We start from the raw sequence: 22,059 nt of genomic DNA on the forward strand, positions 1-22,059 counted from the left end.
TCCATTTCACAGCTGAGATTCCTGCTTCTCTCTCCCCCCTCCCCCTGACCTCTTTGGAGAAGGCCCTTGCTTGGGGTAGCCCTCCTTGTGCATCCTTAACTTCCAGAAGGATGAGGAGAACCTTGCCTGCTGGCCAACTACATTTCAGTGTAGCATATTGCATAAATCTAGTGCTGGTGGGTGGGTAAGGTTAGTTTGTGTTAGGATATTGCAGAAGTATACAAAATGGGATAACTGAATTTACCCATAGATAGTTATGCCTTCTGAACACAGCCAGCAGACAGATATTTGTGTTTGAGTCCTAGATTTAGGGTTATATCTATAAAACTATAAAACATACAGGGATATTTTCCTCAACTAGGAAGAATATCTTAATTCTATTGTGGCAGTATATTGTTTGCAATAGTGGTGAAATATGTCTCTGATCAATATAGTACAATAGTTAGTGTCTGAATCAACGACTCATAGGGCAGGAAGGGACCCCGGAGGTCTTCTAGTCCAACACCCTGCCCAAGGCAGGAGTTCTTATACCATCCTGGAGAAATGGTTGTCCAATCTTTGCTAGAAAATCTCCAGCCATGGAGCACTACAATGCCAGGAGGCAAGTTGTTCCACTGATTAATCGTTCATACCATCAGAAAACTACTCCTTAGTTTCAGGTTGGATTTCCTTCTGATGATCTTCCAGCCATTACTTCATGTCCTGCCTTCAGATGCTATGGAGAGTAAATAGATGCCCTTTTCCCTGTGGCAGCCCTTCAAGTATTGGAAGACAATTATCATGTTCTCCCCAACACTTTGCCTTCCTTAGGCTGAACATACTGTACACGCTTAGTGCCCTTAACAGATCATTGTATGACTTGGCCTGCAGACCTCTTTTCACCTTGGGAATGGGACACTCACCTAGTCCTTCGCATCGACCTGGCTACACCCACCCACCCACTCCCACCTGGTGGCATTCAGATGGCCATGCCCGTGTCACATCCACCTGACTGTAGTGAGTCATCACAAACTCACCTTGGGAATGGGATGACTCACTGCAAACAGCAAGCAGGGAAATGATAAAATGTGAAACGCAAGGAGTGGATTCCACCCCTCCTGTTTGGAGAAACACTCCTTTTTCCCCCCTTTCTGCTTCCTGAGGAGAGGTTTCTCTGCTAGGTTTGGCAGGGAAGGGAGGGACTGGGTCACAACATGGAGCATGTGAGGATGAAGGCTATTGCTAAGCACATTTGATTTGTGCTTAGATTGTAAGCCACCCTGAGTCTTCGGAGAAGGGCGGGATATAAATGGGATTAAAATAAAATAAATAAATAAATGATGAGTGCCAGATACAACTTCCACATTTCTTTAGAGTTATAAATCCTCACAAAGCACGTCCATTTGCAGAAATCTCACTGAATCAGGGAAGAGATTCATCATTCCCCATTTGGTCAAATCAATCAATCAATCAAGCAAGCAAATCAGTGATCATCATAGACCCTTTCACCTTTGTTGCTCTTCTTTGGACTCTTTCTAGGGTCCAGCATCTTTTTTGTGTCATGGTGACCAGAACTGGATGCATTATTCCAAGTAATGCAATATTCCAAGTGTGGCCTCACTAGCAAAATATTGTTGTTGTTAGCTGTGAAGTCATGTCTGACCCATCGTGACCCTATGGACGTTCCTCCAGGCCTTCCTGTCCTCTACCATCTTCTGGAGTCCATTTAAGCTCACGCCTACTGCTTCAGTGACTCCATCCACAAGACCCTCAGAAAGTGAAGCCTCTGTTGGGCCTTTCTAGCCACCTGAGTTGTGTTAACTTTCCAGGTCAGATCTTCACAGAGGTAGACTCCCAGAAATTTAAAGGAGGAAACTCTCTCTACACAGTTCTCTCAGATGTAAAGTGGGGCAGGTTCCTCCTTTTTTCTCCGGAAGTCTAACACCATCTCTTTCGTCTTGCCGATGTTTAGGTGCAAGTTGTTGTTACTACACCATATGGATAGTTTTTGTACCTCCGCCCCATATGCTGTCTCATCCCCACCTGTAATAAGACCCACCACAGTTGTATCATCTGCTAACTTGATTATCGCAGTGGATGGGTCAGATGATACACAATCATAAGTGTATAAAGAGTACAGGTAGGGGCTAAGCACACAGCCCTGTGGCGTGCCGGTGCAAAGCTTCAGGGGGGTGGACAAAGCAGAGCCGACCCTCACTGTTTGTAACCGATCCCTAAGAAAGTCTTGAATCCAATTGCAGATGGCGGGGGAGAATTTCAAGTCAGTCAGCTTCTCGATGACAATGCTCGGCAAAATGGTGTTTTAGAGAGCTTATAGACTGTAAAGATGGGATCAAGGGTGGAGACTATGGCAGCATCCCATTCTTTTCCCATCCTAAAGCTCCTACTTCATTTATGCATGAGTAGATAACAAAACTCCACAGCTCTCTTTCACCATCATGCAAGTATCATTATTCTTTATCAGTTATTTTTATACTATTCTGAACTAGGGGCCCTCCAGGTATGCTTGGCTACAGCTCTCATATGGGGGGGGATTTGGGTGTTATCATGGTCAGTGTCCTTCTAGCATCACACAGAGGTTTCTATCATGGCTACTAGAGGAATGATACTGTCATTCTTGGCATATGCTTAGAATAGTTCCATATGCAGGTTAATGGAAAACAGCAATATCCAAGCAATATCAGCTCACCACAAATCTTACTAGCCGTACTGGATTAAAATAGATGGTAGTAGTAAGAACATTTCCAACCCCTTTGCAAGGGGCTTTGAATTTTGGTGAAGCAAAATTAGCAATACAGATAAAGTAACTACAGGCCTAATAACTGTACCAAATGAAAGCAGCAATAAGAATCAGATGGCAAAGTTCATAATCATAATCACAATAGTAAAGTTGGAAGGGACCTTGGAGGTCATCTAGTCCAGGCCCCTGCTCAGGCAGGAAACCCTATACCATTTCAGACAAATGGCTGGCCAGTCTCTTCTTAAAAACTTCCAGTGTTGGAGCATTCACCCCTTCTGGAGGCAGGTTGTTCCACTGGTTAATTGTTCTAACTGTCAGGAAGTTTCTCCTTAGTTCTAGGTTGCTTCTCTCCTTGATTAGTTTCCATCCATTGCTTCTTGTCCTGCCTTCAGGTGCTTTGTAGAATAGCTTGGCTCCCTCTTCTTTGTGGCAGCCCCTGAGATATTGGAACACTGCTATCATGTCACCCCTCACCCTTCTCTTCGTTAAACTAGACATACCCAATTCCAGCAACCGTTCCCTATATGTTTTAGCCTCCAGACCTCTAATCATCTTTGTTGCTCTTCTCTGTACTCTTTCCAGTCTCAACATCTTTTTTACATCGTGGTGACCAAAACTGGATGCAGTATTCCAAGTGTGGCCTTAACAAGGCATTGTAAAGTGGTATTAATACTTCACGTGATCTTGATTCTATTCCTCTGTTAATGCAGCCTAGCACTGTGTTGGCTTTTTTGGCAGCTGCAGCACACTGCTGGCTCATATTTAAGTGATTGTCCACTAGGACTCTGAGATCCCTCTCACAGTTACTACTATTGAGCAAGGTACCACCTATACTATACCTGTGCATTTGATTTTTCTTAGAACCTTACTTTTTTCACCATTGAATTTCATTTTGTTAGATAGCGCCCAGTGTTCGAGTCTGTCCAGATCCTCCTGTATCTTAAGCCTGTCTTCTGGAATGTTGGCTATTCCTGCCAGCTTAGTATCGTCTGCAAATTTGATGAGTTCCCCATCTATCCCCTCATCCAAATCGTTGATGAAGATGTTGAAGAGCACTGGTCCCAGAACAGAGCCCTGGGGCACCCCACTACACACTTCCCTCCATGTAGATGCTGTAACATGCTCCATGTTGTAACATGCTGTCACATGTAACATGTAGCAACATGCTCCACATTTTTAAGATAGTTGTGCTATTTGGACAAAAAGTTGGCAACCAACTAGTAAATAACTGGAAGCAAACATCAAACTAGCCAAATGTTTAAGAGAGTCTGCTGAAGTTTATCCTCCTGTGAACATTCAAGGGTAAGGTTTAAAAACAAAAGTAGACACTTTGGAGCCTAGGCAGCCCCAACTAAGAATTCAAGGCGACATTCGCAGTTCAACATTCAAGAGTCTGAACTCTGCTCTCCTAGACTCAGCCTTCTAGCCTCAACTGTAGACATACAAGCAACTCATAGTTGGTGCTCTTTCTTCCCTTTTCTCCCCTCTTAGGAAAATTTTCCACCAGGAGGATCCAAGCTGTCTTCTCTCCCTATGGGATGAGCTGGGATAGGCCAGGCAGGGCAGAAGAGTGAGGCGTTTTGCTTCTGCAGACCTGATAAAAGTAATCCAGCAGATATTTTCCTTGGCGGTTTCTCCTTTTTCTCTTCAGAGATCTTTCTCAGTCTTTTTCCACTCCTACCTACCTCTTCAACGGAGCAGCCATTAGGCTCAGCAGGTCCTGAATTGGAAGGCACTCATTCACAGGAAGGCTGGTGTACTGCTTTCCCCATTAACATGTGAAAATGGTATGTCTGAAGACAGATGGTTGAATGGCAGGCGCCCATAAAAAGCAGAATAATCCATGCATCAGCAAATACATTTCATCTCTATCAATAATGGCTCTGGGAAAATTATGCAAATGGCAATAAGAAACGGTGCCTTTTCTTGTGGGATAGATGAGGGGATAATTGGAGTTCATTTTTTATTCCATATATTTTTTTCTCCCTTGTTCCTGCTTTCCTGTCCCACTTTATTCTTCTTCTTTGGACAAAGATGAGAACACTCCTCACCAAGGACACTGACAGAGCAACCATGACTTCTGCTATGTTTTCCCCCCCACCTACAATGATAGGGAGTCTAAACTGCCAGGGGAATTCAGATCTCTAAATAAAACATCTGGAAGGAGATTAATTTTTACAAAAACATGTACAAATGTCTGCTCTATTTTGTAGTTGATTCATCAGTGCCAAATCTGTACTATAAAGGTGAATCTGCAATTCTATTCACGTTGTGAACATCTTTTTTGTAAACTAACAGATCCTCTTACCTTTCTTGCACTAATTAATTACACTTTTACACCCTTGTTAATGTTATTTCTTCAGTTACAAAATTAATTTGCCACTAGTCCGAGTATATTTTAGACACAAGATCAATATATGCATATGTGTATATGTCTAAGTGTATATTAGAAAGAAAAGGATCGAACACCCGGATAGAATTATAAACAAAACTGTTTAATATACAAAACCATGTAGCTTTCGTCGGCCAAACTGCCAACGTTGTCAGAGTGAAAACGGGAGTTCTGGGAGTTTGCTTATGTAGGGGATCTCAAGGATGGATGAATCCCCAGCGTGTCCTCAATTAGATCTTGGGACAGGCGCTCAGGTTTGGCCAAAAATGATGGGGGGGTGCTCAGAGCAAGAGCGGCCAGATAACCGGCCCTTGGACGTTTGCACGTGCGCCAGGAGAGTGACTACAAGTGAGAAAACTCTCGAATCCGCAAATATGCAGACAGGTGCAGGACGATTAGGAACATTACAGCCGATTGGGGCAGGTAGACTGGTGATCCGCTTTATGAGCAGGGTGCAAAAGCAACCAGCTACATAAGCGAACTCCCGGAACTCCCATTTTCACTCTGATGACCTTGGCAGTTTGGCCAATGAAAGCTAAGTGGTTTTGTATATTAAACAGTTTTTGTTTATATTTCTATCCTGGTGTTCAATCCTTTTCTAATATGCACACACCCAGGATTCATATTTTTAGTCTAATTAAGGATGTCTAAGTGTGTATAAGAAAATAACCAAGAAAAGAGATATTACATTACAGTAATATTTTATCCTGACTGTATACAGGTGTTCGACTTAGAACAGTTCATTTAGCGACCAAAGTTACAACAGCATTGAAAAAAGTCAGATTCACTTAACAATAGCGTTATGAATTTAACTGCAGTGATTCATTTAACAACCGTGGCAAAAAAGGTTGTACAATGGGGCTAAACTCACTTAACAACTGTCTTGCTTAGCAACAGAAATGTTGGGTTCAACTGTGGTTGTAAGTCAAGGACTGCCTGTAGAGCATTCTGCTGTTCTCCTAAATCAGCCCTTTTCTGCCTGTTTTTGAGTTGCAGTTTACATATGTTGCCAGCTGCTGTGATTATTCGGCTGGAGTCAGTGTGAAGGTCTCTGGTTGCTGCTGTGGCCTCACTCAAATAAAGTTGGCTACTACAATGTCCTGTGCCTGAGACATTTTCCTCCCATTTTTTGCTGCCTTGCAGGGCAGATAGATTACTTAAAGAAGCTGTCTCTTCCTGAGCTGTTTTTCACTTCAGCTTCAAGGGCAGGTTAACCAGCTCAATTCCCTGACCTTAATTGGTTGATTAGAAAGCACAGGCAGCTGCTGCTTGAAACTCACTAGACCTTAATCAGTTTCACTCTGAAGGCTTTTGTAGTCAGCTCTTGAAATAGGCTATAATGTCTGCATTGGTTAGAAAATGATCCTCCCCCCCCACATCACTGTTTATTACCATTGTACTTGCAGATGGTACTAGCTGGGGTAGTAGCTAACTAAACTGTACTGTGAAGGCCATGGCTTTCATAGCTGTGAAAAATATTGGGTCAAAAATATTAAATGAAGAAAAAAGTGCTATATATGTAATGTGAAGGCAAGAGCCATCAAAGAAGAGCCGGAAGACACTTGAACAATGAGGATGACCAAATAAGAGGTGGCTAGATGTTTTCTGATAACACCAGTAGGACTTTACCAGAAGTCAAAAGTTCAGTTATTCATTGACAATTCTGATTACATGTCCATCAAGATCCCCCAAAATCTGAACCGATTGAAAAACAAATTAAAACAGAGGTGAGGAACCTGCAGCCTTTGAGATGTCACTGAACCACTCTCGGTAGCTAATTAGCATGACTGATATTGAGGGATACTGACTGTTGTTTTGCAACTTCTGTTGTTTTGCAACTTCTAAATGCATAGCAGAATTGAACCAATGTTCCATGTATGGATACCTTATCTTTAACATTCTGTTGTTACCATAACTCTTGACAGTAGACATTGAGCGCAGATAATTATGTTTGTGGAAAGCAAATATTCAGTTGGGGAATTTCAAATGAACAGGAATTTGTCACACATACACAAATAGGCGTTTCTGTATATTTGGAGTTAGTCTTGTATGGCTTCTTTGCTGTGTTTCATCTATTATAGGATTTTAGTTTTATATATATATAAAACAAACATTTGACACATATTTCCCCTTGCTTCTCAAGCTAACAAAGCGAGAGAGAGCCTGTGGCCTAGAGGTAAAAATAACTGCCTAATGTGCAATCAGCCCAGGTTCAAATCTCAGAAGGGTATGACTGACTGATGAAAACTAACAAGTTTGAAATGCATATCAGTCTCCCTTAATTCTTTGTTAGCAATTTACACAAATATATGAGCTGATCCCAGTTTAGCAGAAATTGATCAGAAATCAAGTTCCAGGGTGTTTCTCTTTCCTATCCATACTGGCCAATTTCTGTATCCAAACTAGGAAGACTTCCTTTTTGGCATATTAGTTACAGATGCTGCTGTAGGAATCATGCTTATTTTGCACATCATTGCCCATGGCAGTTGGTCACTAATTCAAATAAATACCCTTTTGTATAAAAACGGGTGCACGTTTTATTTTGTACGTTAACATTTCCCCAGAAGATACAAATTGTTAATCCGATGCACAAAAATCAGCAAACAAACGTGCCGTCCGTCTCCCAAGCTCATTCCCGTAAAATTTTACTCGCATTTACTTTGGATCCCAAACTTTTTTATTTTTCCCTCTTCAAAATAAACCAATGGCAAATTTATCAAAGGTGTATCATCGCCTGTGTAGGCAAGATCTCTCTGTAATCAACTTTCACTTTCATGAAAGTATCGGCTCCGTTTCCCAAATCCTCTCGATTTCCCTTTTTTGACACAGCAGCCCCGTATGACTTTTGACACGGGTTCTTGAATCCTTAACTTCCTCTCGGCTAAGTTTTGTTTTGCTAGGCAAAGCCCCACAAGAGAGAGGCAAGCGGCGCGGACGTTCGCTTTCGTTTCTCCGAAAAAGCCGCTCCTCCTCCTGCGCTAACAGCCGTCGGTTTTGGTTTCCCGTTCCCGAATGGGCCGGGCCCTGGGCGGCTTCTTAAGGCGCTCCCAGTTGTCCCCCCCGGTGCGTTCATGCTGCCGCGTAGCGCCGCTGGGTCCGCCCGGTTGCTGCCATTAACCATGGACAAGCTGCTCTCCGCAAAGCAAGCCGGCTGGCTGGAGCGCTCCTTCGTGGCCGAGTCGGCAGGCGCGGAGGTCGACTTTTTCGCCCTGAGCAGCGCCGGCGGGCAGCCAGCCAACCGCGCGCGGCTCCGGTGCTTTCTGCCTCCTCCAGGCAGATGCTATTCCTTCGGCATCGCCGTGGCGCCAACCCCGCGGGAGCGCGTCCGGGCGGCCCGGCTGCAGAGCAGTTTGCAGCGCAGACTCGAGCAGGCGCCTTGGGGCGCTCGGGCCAGAGCCCTGCCGCTCCTCTCCTACGGCCGCGGCGGCGCATTGCTGGAGAAGGGCTTCTTGATTCAGGACGAGCAAGGCCTGCCGGAGACGCGGGCCTTTTTGGAAGAGCTCTTGGGAGACCTGCTCCCAGCGCCGGCCCACCTTTCGGTGTACGAGCAAGGCGAAAGCGGCAAGCTCCGCTGCGCCTTGTGGGGTCTTAAGGGGGCCGGAAAGGAGAAAGAGCTGCTGGGCAGAGCTAATGTGGTGGCCGCGGAAGAACCGGAATTCCACCCTGCCGTTCCTCACCTTCTCGGCAACACCGTCTTCAGGTCCCGGGAAGCTGCCCGACAAGTGCTGGAAGAAGTAAGTGTTGGGATAAACAGGAGTTCGGCAGAACCAGACCTCCTTTTCAGGAGGTAGTAGTCCTTTTCAGGTTGTAAAGTCGCGTGCTTCACAGAGAGGCGGACACAGAGCTGGGTAACGATGAGTTTATTCAGAACAGAACGAACTGGGGAAACAAGGGAAACCTGGCATCTATTTGTACCTGCCCAGGTGGATGGCATCCAATCAGTTCAAACCTGGGTTTCCCGCCAGTGCAGGTGACCAATGGGTTTAAATCCTGGCTTCCCGCCAGGCTGACCATGCCTGGGGCTGTCAACAGCTTAACTCATTAGGCTTATCCCGCGTGAGCGGTTATCTCCTGGAGCTGTCCACGCCCCTGCTGATCTGCACCATCAGCCTCCTGCTGTGCTGTTCTTTGTGTATGCTGGGAGGCATACACTGCACAGGTAGTCCTCGACTTACAACAGTTCACTTAGTGACCATTCAAAGTTACAAGGACACTGAAAAGAGTGACTTATTATGACCATGTTTCACACTTACGACTGTGACCCATGGTCACGTGATCAAAATTCAAAGGCTTGGCAACTGGTTCATATTTATGATGGTTGCTGTGTCCCGAGTTCATGTGACCGCTTTTTGCAACCTTCTGACAAAGAAAGTCAATGGGGAAGCCAGATTCACTTTACAACCTTTCTACTAACTTAACAACTACAGTGATTCACTTAACTTCAACTGTGGCAAGAAAGGTAAATAAAATTGGGCAAAACTCACTTAAGAACTGACTTGCTTAAGCAATAAAAAATTTTGGCCATAAGTTAAGGACTATCTGTATACTGACGGAGGAAGGGTGTCTTTGGGCAAGGAAAAAATAGTGACCAGGTGGCTTCTATGAATAAAGTGATGGAGGAGATTTAACAGGGTTAGGAGATCGATCATACAGGAGAAACATCTTTGCTGGGTCTAAACCAGGGGTGTCCAACCTTGGCAACTTTAAAACCTGTGGACTTCAACTCCCAGAGTTCCCCAATCATCATGGCTGGCTGGGGAATTCTGGGAGTTGAAGTCTACAAGTCTTAAAGTTGCCAAGGTTGGATACCCCTGGTCTAATCAGTAATGGCACCACAGGAGAATCCTTTTTTTCTCTCCACATTTCCAGAACTTTGTGTGTTGGTGAGGGGAGATGATGATAAAGTAAGCTTGATGTTGCAGCCACAAAATTTACCCTTTTTAAATAAGTTAGATAAATTATAAATTGGAAAAAGGAAGACTCAGATCATCTAGGACAGGGGTCTTCAAACTCGGCCCTTTTATGACGCATGGACTTCAACTCCCAGAATTCCTCAGCCAGCGTGCCTGGCTGAGGAATTCTGGGAGTTGAAGTCGATGCGTCATAAAAGGGCCTGAGTTTGAAAACCCCTTATCTAGGACTAGGTCAGTGTTTCACAAACTTGGTAAGTTATGATGGCTGGATTTCAACTCCCAGAATTCCTCAGACAGTATGATGAGGTGATAATCAGAGTCCCCCATAGTGGTCAATACAGTATCAATAATTGATAATATTATTCATAGTATTTATTAGTAGCATTTATTAAAAGTAGTATTTAAATAAAGTTTGGGACCTGATGAACCATCTGAAATTCATGAAGGGGTTGATAAGCTGAAGGATTTGGGTCATGTTAAATAGACCTTGTGGCCTACATGTGTCTGTGCCTGCAAGAGGCATAATAGTCCGTAGCGGCAATCACACTGACTGGGTCAAAAGTTGTCATGGTTTCTCTGAGAAACTTTTCATTTCTTGGGCCTTCATGTCTGGAGCATACAAGTAGTCCTCGACTTATGACTGGTTGCTTAGCAACCATTCAAAGTTACAAAGGCCTTCTCCAGGAGTATGAGCTGAGCAATGACCTTGCATTTATAGCTTTTTTCAGTGTCCTGTGGTTACGTGACTGCTTTTTATGACTTTTTTTTGAACTAAAAACTTATTTACTTCACGTTTTCAGCAAACCCAGCCCACAGCAAACAACTGGTTCTCTTAAGGACTGTGGCATTCGCTTAATAACTGCCACAAAAATAGGCTCAGTCACAGGGTGACCCGCTCTGGCTGTTGTAAGATGTCTCTTTTGGTTTTAGTTGCTTGGGTTAAGGCTGGGGTGTCAAACTGCCGGCCCACGGGCCAGATGCATCATAGCAAAACCACACCCACCCCATTGCCAGCAATGGCAAAAAAGTCACAATACTTTACGTCACGTGACATTGCGAGTTTGACACCCCTAGGTTAAGGGGTCCTTGGTGCTCTCTGAGCTTGCTTGTTTTCTTGCAGATGTTTCATTACCCTAACTAGGTAACATTATCAGCACTGATGATATTACCTAGTTTTTTATTTTATTTTTTTATTTTAATTCCATTTATATCCCGCCCTTCTCCGAAGACTCAGGGCGGCTTACAAGCTTAGCAGTAGCCTTAGCAGTAGTTAGGTAATGAAACATCTGTAAGAAAACAAGCAAGATAAGAGAGCACTAAGGTCCCCTCATTTCAACACTGAGCTACAAATATTCTCCTTTGCTTGGGTTAATTGACTTTTGTATGCTGCACAATACATTATGAGAGCCAGTTTGATGTATAGGTTGTCCTTGACTTATGACTGGTTGCTTAGTGCCCATTCAAAGTTATGATGGGTCACCAGAAGATATGAATGCTCCAGTTCTGAGGCTGCTCCTACTCAATATCACCCCCATTTTGAGTGCTTGGCAACTGGCCCACATTTATAACCATTTGCAATGTCCTGCAATCACTTTACAAATATTTTTATGAAAACCATTTTTTACTTCCAATTTTACACTAAAATTCCCCATAGCAAACAAGATGTTTGCTTAATCTGTGGAGGTTGTCTAACGACCATGGTACTTGCTTTATGACCACTGTTTGCTTAATGACTGCCATTAAAAAAGTTCATAAAATTGGGTTGACCCTGTGATGGCCTTCTTTACATCCATCATGACTTACAGGTGTAATGGGCTAGCTCCATTGTCGTTGTAAGGCAAGGACAACCTGTAGTGGTAAAGATATCAGGTTGGACACAGAAGACTGTGAGTTCTAGTTTATTCTACTAGCTGATGACTTTGGGTCAGTCACATTTTCTCAGCCCTGGAAAGGAGGCAAGGGCAAACCAATTCTAAGATGTTGCCAAATACGTTGCAGGGACTTGTCCAGGCCATTGCCAACAGCCCAAAACTTATTCAAAGGCAGAAGAAATGAAACAATCCCACCCCCACCCCCAATATATTACTTTCACCTGCATTGATTGATTCATGTCTATTTGAAGAAAAGAAAGTAAATTACATTCAGGAACTTCTGTTCCATAGCACATTTGGAATACCATATATGAAATAATTATGTTATTAACACGACTCTTAACGATGCTTTGTAAATTTCAGGAGGGTTTTTAATTATTGAATTATCAAGTAACTGACAAATTTGCAATACACGCACACATATAAACACACACAATGTTTTTATGTATAAGCTTATTTAAAAATATGCTAACAAGATAGACAATATATATGTTTAAAGTTAACAAATCTGCATATGAAATAAAATATAATGTTCACCAAATGTCATAGAATTGTTCCTATGTCTGGGGTATTTTCACTATATATCTATAATCTTTTCTAACATGGCAATTGAAGAGGTCTTGTTAATTAATCCACACCTCAATTATTCAATTGTGTATTTTTCCCCCCAATATTGGGCAATTATTTTAGCTGCTAAAAATAAGAGATTATACATTTCTCATTTTTATTTAGTCTCAAAAATAAATTCAGTAACTGGGTAGTATTCAATTCTTTTTAAATAATGATTTTGTCTCCCCCAAATTTTTACTCCAAAATGATACATAACTATTGCATAACTACTACAAATGAAGTAAAGACAATTTAAATATTTGGAAGACTAATTACAATGTGCATGTACCAATCTGCCTAAAATCAAGTGCCAGTGATGTAAAATCTTCCACAGAATTTCTTGCACTGAAGTTGGGGTGAATCAACCTGATTTCCATAATGCCTGCCAAATTTTATCTCCTGAATGAGTTTACCAAAATGTATATCTGAAGCTTCCTTTAAGAGGAAGAGGTGGCTCTCTTGTTTCTAACTTCAATAGTAACCTATTAAGTTTTGAGATTTGTTCTGTATAATTATTAAGTCCTCAAAATTAGCATAATACTGAATTTCTGAAAGTTTAGCATCCTTATTGCCCAGTAGAAATTTAATAATTAAGAAAAACAATTGCAACTTGTCACTTACTCATTACTGTAAGTCTTTATTGAGGGGTTTCCTATTGCTATAGAAATATTTTATTCTCTAAAAGTTGTATCGTCTCAAAAGCTTCATTTGAGCCAGACTGTGGTAATTGCCAAGTTTTTATATATTATTAAAGTAGTTGGAGTAGAAGTATACTTTACCAAGGCCTTTTGATTTTTTGTTTTTGAATAATAAAACCTGAAGGGAAAATGTATGAAAAATCCTGGTGGACAATGTAAATTGTGTATAGTATCAGTATGCAAAATAAGACACTGTGTTGTTCAAACTTAGTTTTTTGTTCTCTGCATTCTGTTCGTACTCCGTACTGTCTTGAACAGGGATTATGTATTTTTTCTTGAAGAAAATATGGATAAAGGTGGGCATGGATACATATTCCAAATAATCTTGTAAAATGTACATGTTTAATTGCACAATATCTTTTAAATTAAGCCAATAAGACTTTAGTCTTTTAAGTGTCATTTTCCTGTGAGCTACCCTTTGAATGCAGAGATTTCAGCATCTGTCTCTTGTGAATGTCAGCTGAATTTCTTTCAGGTGACAGAACTGTTGCTCAGGATATAGGAGCCCTGTTCTCTAGTCTGACTGGTACTTCAAGTGGACATCACAAGCATTGTGCCTCAGGTCCTGCTTCTAGTCCTTCAAAATTAATGTATCTTCTCGTTACAGTGCACTTCAGTAATTCCTGAATCTAGACTGATTCTAGAACTTGTGGATAAGTGTCCTAAACATCCAAAGAAAGGAAATTTTCCTGTAATAGTTATTGAAGGACTAGACGCAACAGGTAAGAAAAAAATAATAATATTTTTTTATGAAAGCTTAGGCTTTTCCTTGACTGACACCAGTGCTTTTTTTTGAAAGAAAAAAGATGCCAGAATTCACATCTTGTTAATCTTTGATTTAAAAAATTATATATTCAGTTTTCAATTCACCGATTTTTTAAAAATAAATTATTTACCTTTCGCACGTAGTCAATCACTGTACACCCACCCACATGTCAGTTGCATAACGAAATATAACGGTCACTGCCCGCAGTAAGCACTCAACGCACAACCACATGACCAATCACAAGCCAAGCAGTGCCACAAGCCGAGCAGTGCCATTACAACCAGCGCGGACGAAGTACACATGCATCGGACTTGACACACAAGCAGCCCACATGCACAGTTTTAATGATTTTGTTTCCAACCTGCTATGGTCAACAGGGCAGTTCAAGTCCACGTGGATCAAACATCAAATTTTCAAAAGTGACTTTTAAAACTTGGGAAATCACTCCATCCCGGTGTGTTCTGTGACAAAGCACTGACTGACATATTTCATATAGTATCAAGTCCACTTACTTTGTGGGTTTGCATAGCACACTGAACTGAAAGCAAAACAGGTTAAGGTTTGTGCAACACCTTAAAACTATTTTTTTTAAAAAGTTAAGAGTAGACATGTGAATACATTAACATGTTCTCTTGTCTGATTGTTTCCTAGGCAGCATCTCTTCCCCTTTTTCCTCAAGATCATTCACACAGTCCATGATAACTGTGTAAGATTTTGTTGTGTACTGGGTTCGTTGCTTGAGAGAAGGGACGAGGCGAGTGAGTTCAGTCAGGAACATACTTTATTTGCTTGTAGGAACTGAACTGGGAAACAGGGCTGCGAATGCAGCTATTTATACCCTGGCCTCTAGGTGGCGGCCAATAGGTTTGAAGCAACCTATTGCCGCCCTGGAGGCAGCCAATGGCAGTGCTGGAGATGGGTTGTCTGAGGAGCTGGGAGCCGTTAGCCAGCTCCCTGCTTAAGCAACCTTCCAGCATTCAAACCCCACGTGGTACACTCAGTAAAACAAGGCCCAATACATTACAGATTTTATAGTTTAGTACAACTACTTTAAATAGCACTCAGAAGCCTCTTGAAAATCAAAAGCTGGGGAAAAGGATAGTAGCACCATGCTTTTTCCAGGTTCAGTCAACAGACCACTGGAGTTCTTCCCTTTGTCTTAAAAGACCAATTATTTTCTGTGTCCAGCAGATGGGAGGCGCTGAAGTGTCACCTTTTTTTTTAATGTAACTATATCTTCCTGAGGGGTATGTGGATTGACAATCTGGCATGCAATTCTAATTTTTTGCAGGTGCTGATGAATAGGACCTCAATTTCTAAATAGAATACATTGGATTTACTTGCTTAAAAATTAATTAATTTTCCCATTGAAAAATATCAATAGTTTAGCTACTTCCTTTTTCACCACTGCCTTTAGAACAATTTTACCAGGAGAATTTTAAATCCTGTTTTTATAAATTGTAGTTGAATCACAGTAATAAATCAATACTGTAAGGCATGCAAGTGACATACTGCCCAGAATTGTTTGCAGGTGATTAGTTATTTTGGAGGTCATTAGAGTGTCCAAAGGAGCAAGAAAATAAAATGGCAACAATTAAATGGAAGTAAAGTATGATTGATAGTAATTTGAGGACTAGTGAAAACCAAAATCTTTGTCATGTGGCAGGGTTGGGTAGCTGACAGTATGTGGATCAAATATAGTCTGCAGATCCATCTTTCTACCTCCCTCAGATTCCCCTTGCCATTCTTGAGATGATCATAGGAATTGTAGGCCAACATAGCATAAGGGCATAAGGGCACAGGGTGAGGAAGACTGACATACATTAATCTGTTTTAGTAATACTGTCAGGTGAGTAAGCAATATTTTCCCCCTTGTTTAGTAATTCATCTGATACTTGTCATTTATAAAAATATCTAGGTAATGACATTCTACTCCTGCATTGTAGTATGCCATAGTTTATTAGATTATGGTTTATTGAATAAGGCCCAACTGGCTGAATTTGAACATAATTACAATTTGCTAAAAACCACAATTGGATGCACATTACATATTAAAGCAAACAGATTGTATGGCTTAGCAGAATGTGTGATTTGTGAATAAGGCTGGTGGATTCACACAAGCAGTGGATTAAGCCCTGTTGTGAAGCTTAGATCCTGTGCTATCTTAATCCCAGTTCATTCAGTGCAGGTACAAGAAAGTTGCTTCATGATATCTCTTCACAGCAGGATTGGTGGCAGTTATGAGATAGTGTTACTAAGGAAGTAGGGGGATTCCATCATGGAGCAGTCTAAGGATTCAACTCTTCTTCCTTCGAGTCACAGCAGCTAGCAATAGAACTCACTTATATACTGCTTCACAGCCCTCTCTAAGCAGTTTACAGAGACAACATATTGCCACCAACAATCTGGGTCCTCATTTTACTGACCTCAGGAGGATGGAAGGCAGAGTCAGCCGTGAACTGGTCAGGATTGAACTGCTGGCAGTTGGCAGAATTAGCCTGCAATACAGCATTCTATCCACTGCACCACCGCTGCTCTACCGAGAGAATGGCTGATAGTTGTTTTCTTAAGCAACCGTCAGCCTTAGAGTTCCAGTTGTTGTAACCTCTCCAAAAAAGTGTGCCTTATCTGCAAATAAGACAGTGAATGATCCAAACATGGGCTATTGCCTATGATACCAACTATCTAATCTAAATTCTTGCAAACTTGATCAATCCACGAGCTGTGTCATAACGAAGGGCAACTTTCCTTCCTGTACCACATGTAGGCAAAACAACAGTGACTCGTTTTTTGAAAGACTCATTGAACGCTGTGCTCTTGAGGACTCCTCCATCTTGTGTTAGCCAGTGGCGGAAGATTTTTGATGATGAACCACCAATCATACGGAGAGCATTCTATGCGCTGACTAACTACATTGTGGCTTCTGAAATAGCTGAAGAATCCTCTAAGTCACCGGTGATTCTAGACAGGTTTGCAAAAATAAAGTGTTTCCAATAGAAGAAAATGTAGCTCAGAGATGACCTGTGGTGTCTTTGGGACTCTTTGAGCTTGGTTGTTTGCTTGCAGATGTTTCAAAACTGGCTGGACAAGATACTCCATATAAAGCAGGGAGCAAACCCCACATTTACTTGCACAGATGATGTTACATAGTTGGGTATTAAAACGTCTGCAAGAAAACAACCAAGGTCGGAAAGCCTCAAGGACTCAACAAAAATAAGGTGTCTTCACTGAAAAATTGTTAATTGTACAAGTTGTGTTTCTAGTATTTTGTGAAAGGTTGAAATAGGAAGTTATCATGAATTATCATTACAATTATCCATTGCCTGTGGTTATTTTACTGTATTACAGTTCTGAACTTTCGGAATAATCAGTGGCTATTCATATGTTAGAAAAAGAAAATGGCAAACCATTTCTGAAAAAACCTTGCCAAGAAAACTGCAGGGACTAATCTAGGCAATCCTCTGAAGTCAGAAGTAATTGAAAGCACCCCCCCCAAAAAAAGGCTAGATGATGAGGATGATCTGGTGACAATCTGACGATGGCAGTAGCAGAAAAGTATCGCTCTTAATATTCAATTAATGGGATCAAAACAGCTATGGACTTTTCTGATTGCTGAAAAAGACTTGTATTTGTGCTTTTAATTTGTGTTCCCATCTCTGTTGAATGAAACCGAGGAGCTTCCAAAGCAACCGGTGATATAATGGATGCTGTGACTGCCATATCTGTGCTACAAAAATGTATTAGCATATAATGGTTCTTAAGCTGACATCTTGAATTTGGCTCCTTTGCAATCTTAAAAATTTTAAATTATTTTTAAAGTAGTAAATTTCTAGACCTCATTTGAGAATGCAGAGTTCAGTTTATTTCTAAAGTACATCAGCCATCCAAATTATTTTTTTCATCAGTCATTTATAGGGTAACTATATATGTATAGTTTGGTATTAGTATTATACTGGCTTTCATATGAGTAAGATACAGATTGATCAGAATACCTTGCCTGATCTTTCAGTACTTTAATTTCCCAAAATTAGTGAACCACATAATGTCTCATCCTTTAAGTTAGCAAAACAAAGAACTGTGTGAATTGTAAGAATGTGTTTTAATGTGATATTTGTTTATCAGATGCCTGGAGAATTTGGAAGTGACTAGATAAATACAGGTAGGGACGTGGTGGCTCAGTGGGTTAGGATGCTGAGCTTGTCGATCCGAAGGTCGGCAATTTGGGTGGAATCCCGAGTGCCGCGTAACAGAGTGAGCACCTGTTACTCGTCCCAGCTTCTGCCAACCTAGCAGTTCGAATGCACGTAAAAATGCAAGTAGAAAAATAGGGACCACTATGGCGGGAAGGTAACAGCGTTCCATGCACCTTTGGCATCTAGTCATGCCAGCCACATGACCACGGAGACGTCCTCGGACAAGCGCTGGCTATTCGGCTTTAAAACGGAGATGAGCACCAGCCCCTAGAGTTGGAAACGACTAGCATGCACGTGCGGGGGAACCTTTATATTTACCTTTTAGATAAATACAGTAACAGAGGTACTAGAGGACCTAAAGCCATTTATTCTTTTTCAGTCTTGCTCACTCAGGATGACTAATTCTGATCTTTATGTAATTTATTGTGTCTCTCTCTTTCTGTGTGTGTATCACACATATACCACATTATATTCATGTAAGTTAATATTAGAAGGAAAATGGATTTTCTAAAATCTCAGAAAATGAACTTTTAAAAGAATTTTTTTTTCATATTTATGGACTGTATTGAATTTGAGGCTGGTGTTCATTCTGCAGTCTAAAGAAAAGTACCTGTACAACTGTCTTCGTTACTCTCTGACAAAATTTTAAATTCCTTGAAACCATTCAGATCAAGTGAAAGAAAATATTTATACACTTGTTAAAATTTACATACTGATCCCCCCAACAAGACTCGAGGCAGCTTACAAAAATGCAACATTAAGATATCCATGTCTCACATTACAGCCACAATGCAACAGGAGGCTTCCCCCTCATTGTAATTTTGCTCTCAAAGGACTCCAGGAAAGCTAGTTTTATTAGCTTTCGGAGAAGTGAGTAGCGGAAGTTCTAGCACTTGGAATGCTGTTCCAGAGAAGTGGTGCTGCAACTGAGAAGGCTTGTCCCCTGATCCCTGAAGATGACATTCCATAAGAGAGAGCCCACCCTTCCCCATGACCATTTTGAGGGAGGCAGAAAAAAACACAATGGTTCTAGAAGCAAAGAATGATAGATCTGAAACTCGCACTAATGCCTTTGTTTGGACAGATATTGGCATAGCACTACAGCATACGCAGTTGCAACTGAAATAACTGGGGACATTCAAAATCTTCCTCCACCCAAGCACCTGGTGTATCATTGGCCTGATGATCTTCTGAGTCCAGACATTGTCTTGCTGTTGACTGTTAGTCCTGAAGAAAGAGTCCGGAGGCTACAGGGACGTGGGATCGAGAAAACAAGAGAAGAGGTTGATTTGGAAGTGAATGATGTCTTCCGTCAAAAGTATGTACTAAAATGCAAAACAGGGTGCCGCTATATTCCCTATTAGCACTACTGTGAAAATCTTGTCGTTTTTATGTTAAGGAAAAAAATGTAATGGGATTTAATTAATTATGGGAAATTAATTATGAATATCTTGGGGAAGAGAGTTATGCACTGGTTTTTGTGGATGAAAAGACCTTTAGAAAGGATGGTGTATGTGTGCGACATTGCATTTTGCAGGGTCTGCTACCTTGGGTCAGGGGTCCTAAAGTAAAAGGTTATTTATTTAGAATAGAATAGATTGGAATGGAATGGAATAGAATAACAGATTTGGAAGGCACCTTGGAGGTCATCTAGTCCAGCCCCCTGCTCAGTCAGGAAACCCTATACCATTTCAGACAAATGGTTGTCCAGTCTCTTCTTAAAAACTTCCAGTGTTGGAGCATTCACAACTTCTGGAGACAAATTGCTCCACTGGTTAATTGTTCTAACTGTCTCTCCTTGATTAGTTTCCACCCATTGCTTCTTGTCCTGCCCTCAGGTGCTTTGGAGAATAGCTTGATTCCCTCTTCTTTGTGAGATATTGGAACACTGCTATCATGTCACCCCCAGTCCTTCCTTCCTTCCTTCCTTCCTTCCTTCCTTCCTTCCTTCCTTCCTTCCTTCCTTCCTTCCTTCCTTCCTTCCTTTTCATTCATTGTATGGCATCGTAATGGACTAGCAATATATATTAACATTTCACCTAGATTAGTAAACACGATAAAATATAAATGTTAAAAAGGTCTGTGTTCAAATACCAAATGTCTAGGCCATCTAACAACTATTGAAATACAGCATCATTTATATTTTAAAAAATCAGATACCAGACTGGTATATGCCCTCAGATTGCAAACGGTCATGATGTGATCTACAGTTTGATGCGGGATACTGCAGTCACACTAAAGGGAGGATTCTATGCCTCATTTATAGAGTCCCAGCAGATGCTGTGTGAGGTGTAATTGTGCTTCATAATAATTGAAGCTGGAGTACAATATGTGAAATCTTAGGTTCTCAGTTTGACTGTATAATATATCAAAGATATGAAACACAAAAATTAAACCAAGCTCTGATTCAAAGATTAATTTTAATAACTGTGTGTGTGTGTGTGTGTGTGTGTGTATTTATGTACAAAACTTCATGAAATATTTGAATTGATTTGAGGTTAACTGATTTGATCTGCATTCAGTTCAAAGGAGACAATTCATCTCACTTTCAGATCAAAGCTTAAAACTGAAGCTTTGCACAGCCCCAGTAAAAATCTTTCCTTCTTGGACAACCTGGGTTGACATGTCAGTTTGCTTAGCTTTGGGTTAATGGCTACCTGAACCCTTCCAGTGTAATATTTAAACCACAATTCATAGCCTCTGACATATTCTACACTAAAATTTTTGCCGTTGGCTCTTAGTATGAATCCTAAGTCTTTCTACATTTGATAATGCTATGATTTTGTTTAATAGAGTTGAAGAGTCTTACAGAAGAATGGAAAATCCAGCATGTCAAATCCTTGATGCCAATCCTCCTGAAGAAGATGTTGCCAAAGCTGCTTTACACTTGATTAAAAATCAGTGCTATTTCCCATAACTGTTTGTGTATTGTCAGTAATTGGAATCAAAATTTCCCATGGAAAACATCTAGGTGTTAATATTTTCTGAACAAGTGAGAAGCATAAGACATATGCAAAACAATAGAACTTCATGTGGACGAACTAATTTTTAAAATATCTAACCATACTGAAATGCACTACTGCTAAAGGAATGCAATTGTTACTCTCCATAACTTAAAGCAAAATATGTATATGCACGTTCATGATATAAGCTTGATTGTATTGACACTAATTTTGTATAGATTTTCTAAAAGATTTTCCTCCTTGTTCTCAGTCTGAATTAACTTCATGACAGTATCACATAGACAAATTATAGTATGTCTGTTATGTATTTATGTGTTTGGGTTAATACGTTCTCTAGTTATGAGGTAAACCGGCCGGAATACACGGCAGCTTTGACAGCTGTCAAAGCTGCCTTAGCTTCGCGCAGGCGCAGCAGTCTGACAGCTGTCAACTGTCAAACTGCGGCGACTTAGCAAGCACGGCTAATGTTGCAGCTCCGGCTGTCTAAACCAGCCGCCGCGGATTGGACCTCGCAATCCGCGGGAAACCGGCAAGTTTCTGATTGGTCCCCAGCGTGCCAGCTGGAGTATAAATAGCGGCGCAGAAAACCTGTCAAGCGCCCGGTTCCGCACTACAATAAACTGGTTGTTCTTGAGCCTGCTGTCTCGCCTATTCCTTGCTGAAGATAAAGTAATTTCTTTAATGAGGTAGGCTTATCAAAAGGTAGAATAATTAAGGACTTTTAACATGAATTACTATAGTCACTGGAGATAAACTTCTGAATTGAAGTGAAAAGATAAATGGTATCCAGGTGTCCTTGTGTGTCCTTCTATATATATATATATTGCTATATTTGTTGAAAATACTTCACACTTCAAAAAGGCGAAAGAAATGCCTCTTCTCATTTTAAAAGGAAGAATATGTGTAGAGGAATA

At 41.2% G+C, this 22,059-nt stretch overlaps 1 protein-coding gene and 1 long non-coding RNA gene across 2 annotated transcripts in view; one reads left to right on the forward strand and one right to left on the reverse strand.

The window, feature by feature from the left end:
• LOC310632053 overlaps positions 1-22,059 on the reverse strand; it is a 423,537-nt gene that overhangs the window by 379,327 nt on the left and 22,151 nt on the right. The gene's annotated exons all lie outside the window — the stretch shown is intronic.
• Positions 7,453-21,779, forward strand: CMPK2 (cytidine/uridine monophosphate kinase 2). Its single transcript, XM_083349621.1, has 5 exons — positions 7,453-8,866; positions 13,831-13,945; positions 16,757-16,958; positions 19,267-19,500; positions 20,976-21,779. The coding sequence occupies exons 1-5, from the start codon at positions 8,204-8,206 to the stop codon at positions 21,097-21,099; spliced, it is 1,338 nt and encodes a 445-aa protein (XP_083205747.1). The 5' UTR covers positions 7,453-8,203; the 3' UTR covers positions 21,100-21,779.

Source organism: Vipera ursinii, assembly GCF_947247035.1.
Source record: "Vipera ursinii genome assembly, chromosome: 1".
Lineage (NCBI taxonomy): Eukaryota > Metazoa > Chordata > Lepidosauria > Squamata > Viperidae > Vipera > Vipera ursinii.

Bases quoted from the DNA above. Each gene is read 5' to 3' on its own strand.
- CMPK2 (XM_083349621.1), top strand. From the start codon at position 8,204: ATGCTGCCGCGTAGCGCCGCTGGGTCCGCCCGGTTGCTGCCATTAACC. The intron at 8,867-13,830 runs GTAAGTGTTGGG...TTCTCGTTACAG, and splicing joins CCCGACAAGTGCTGGAAGAA to TGCACTTCAGTAATTCCTGA. The intron at 13,946-16,756 runs GTAAGAAAAAAA...TACCACATGTAG, and splicing joins TGAAGGACTAGACGCAACAG to GCAAAACAACAGTGACTCGT.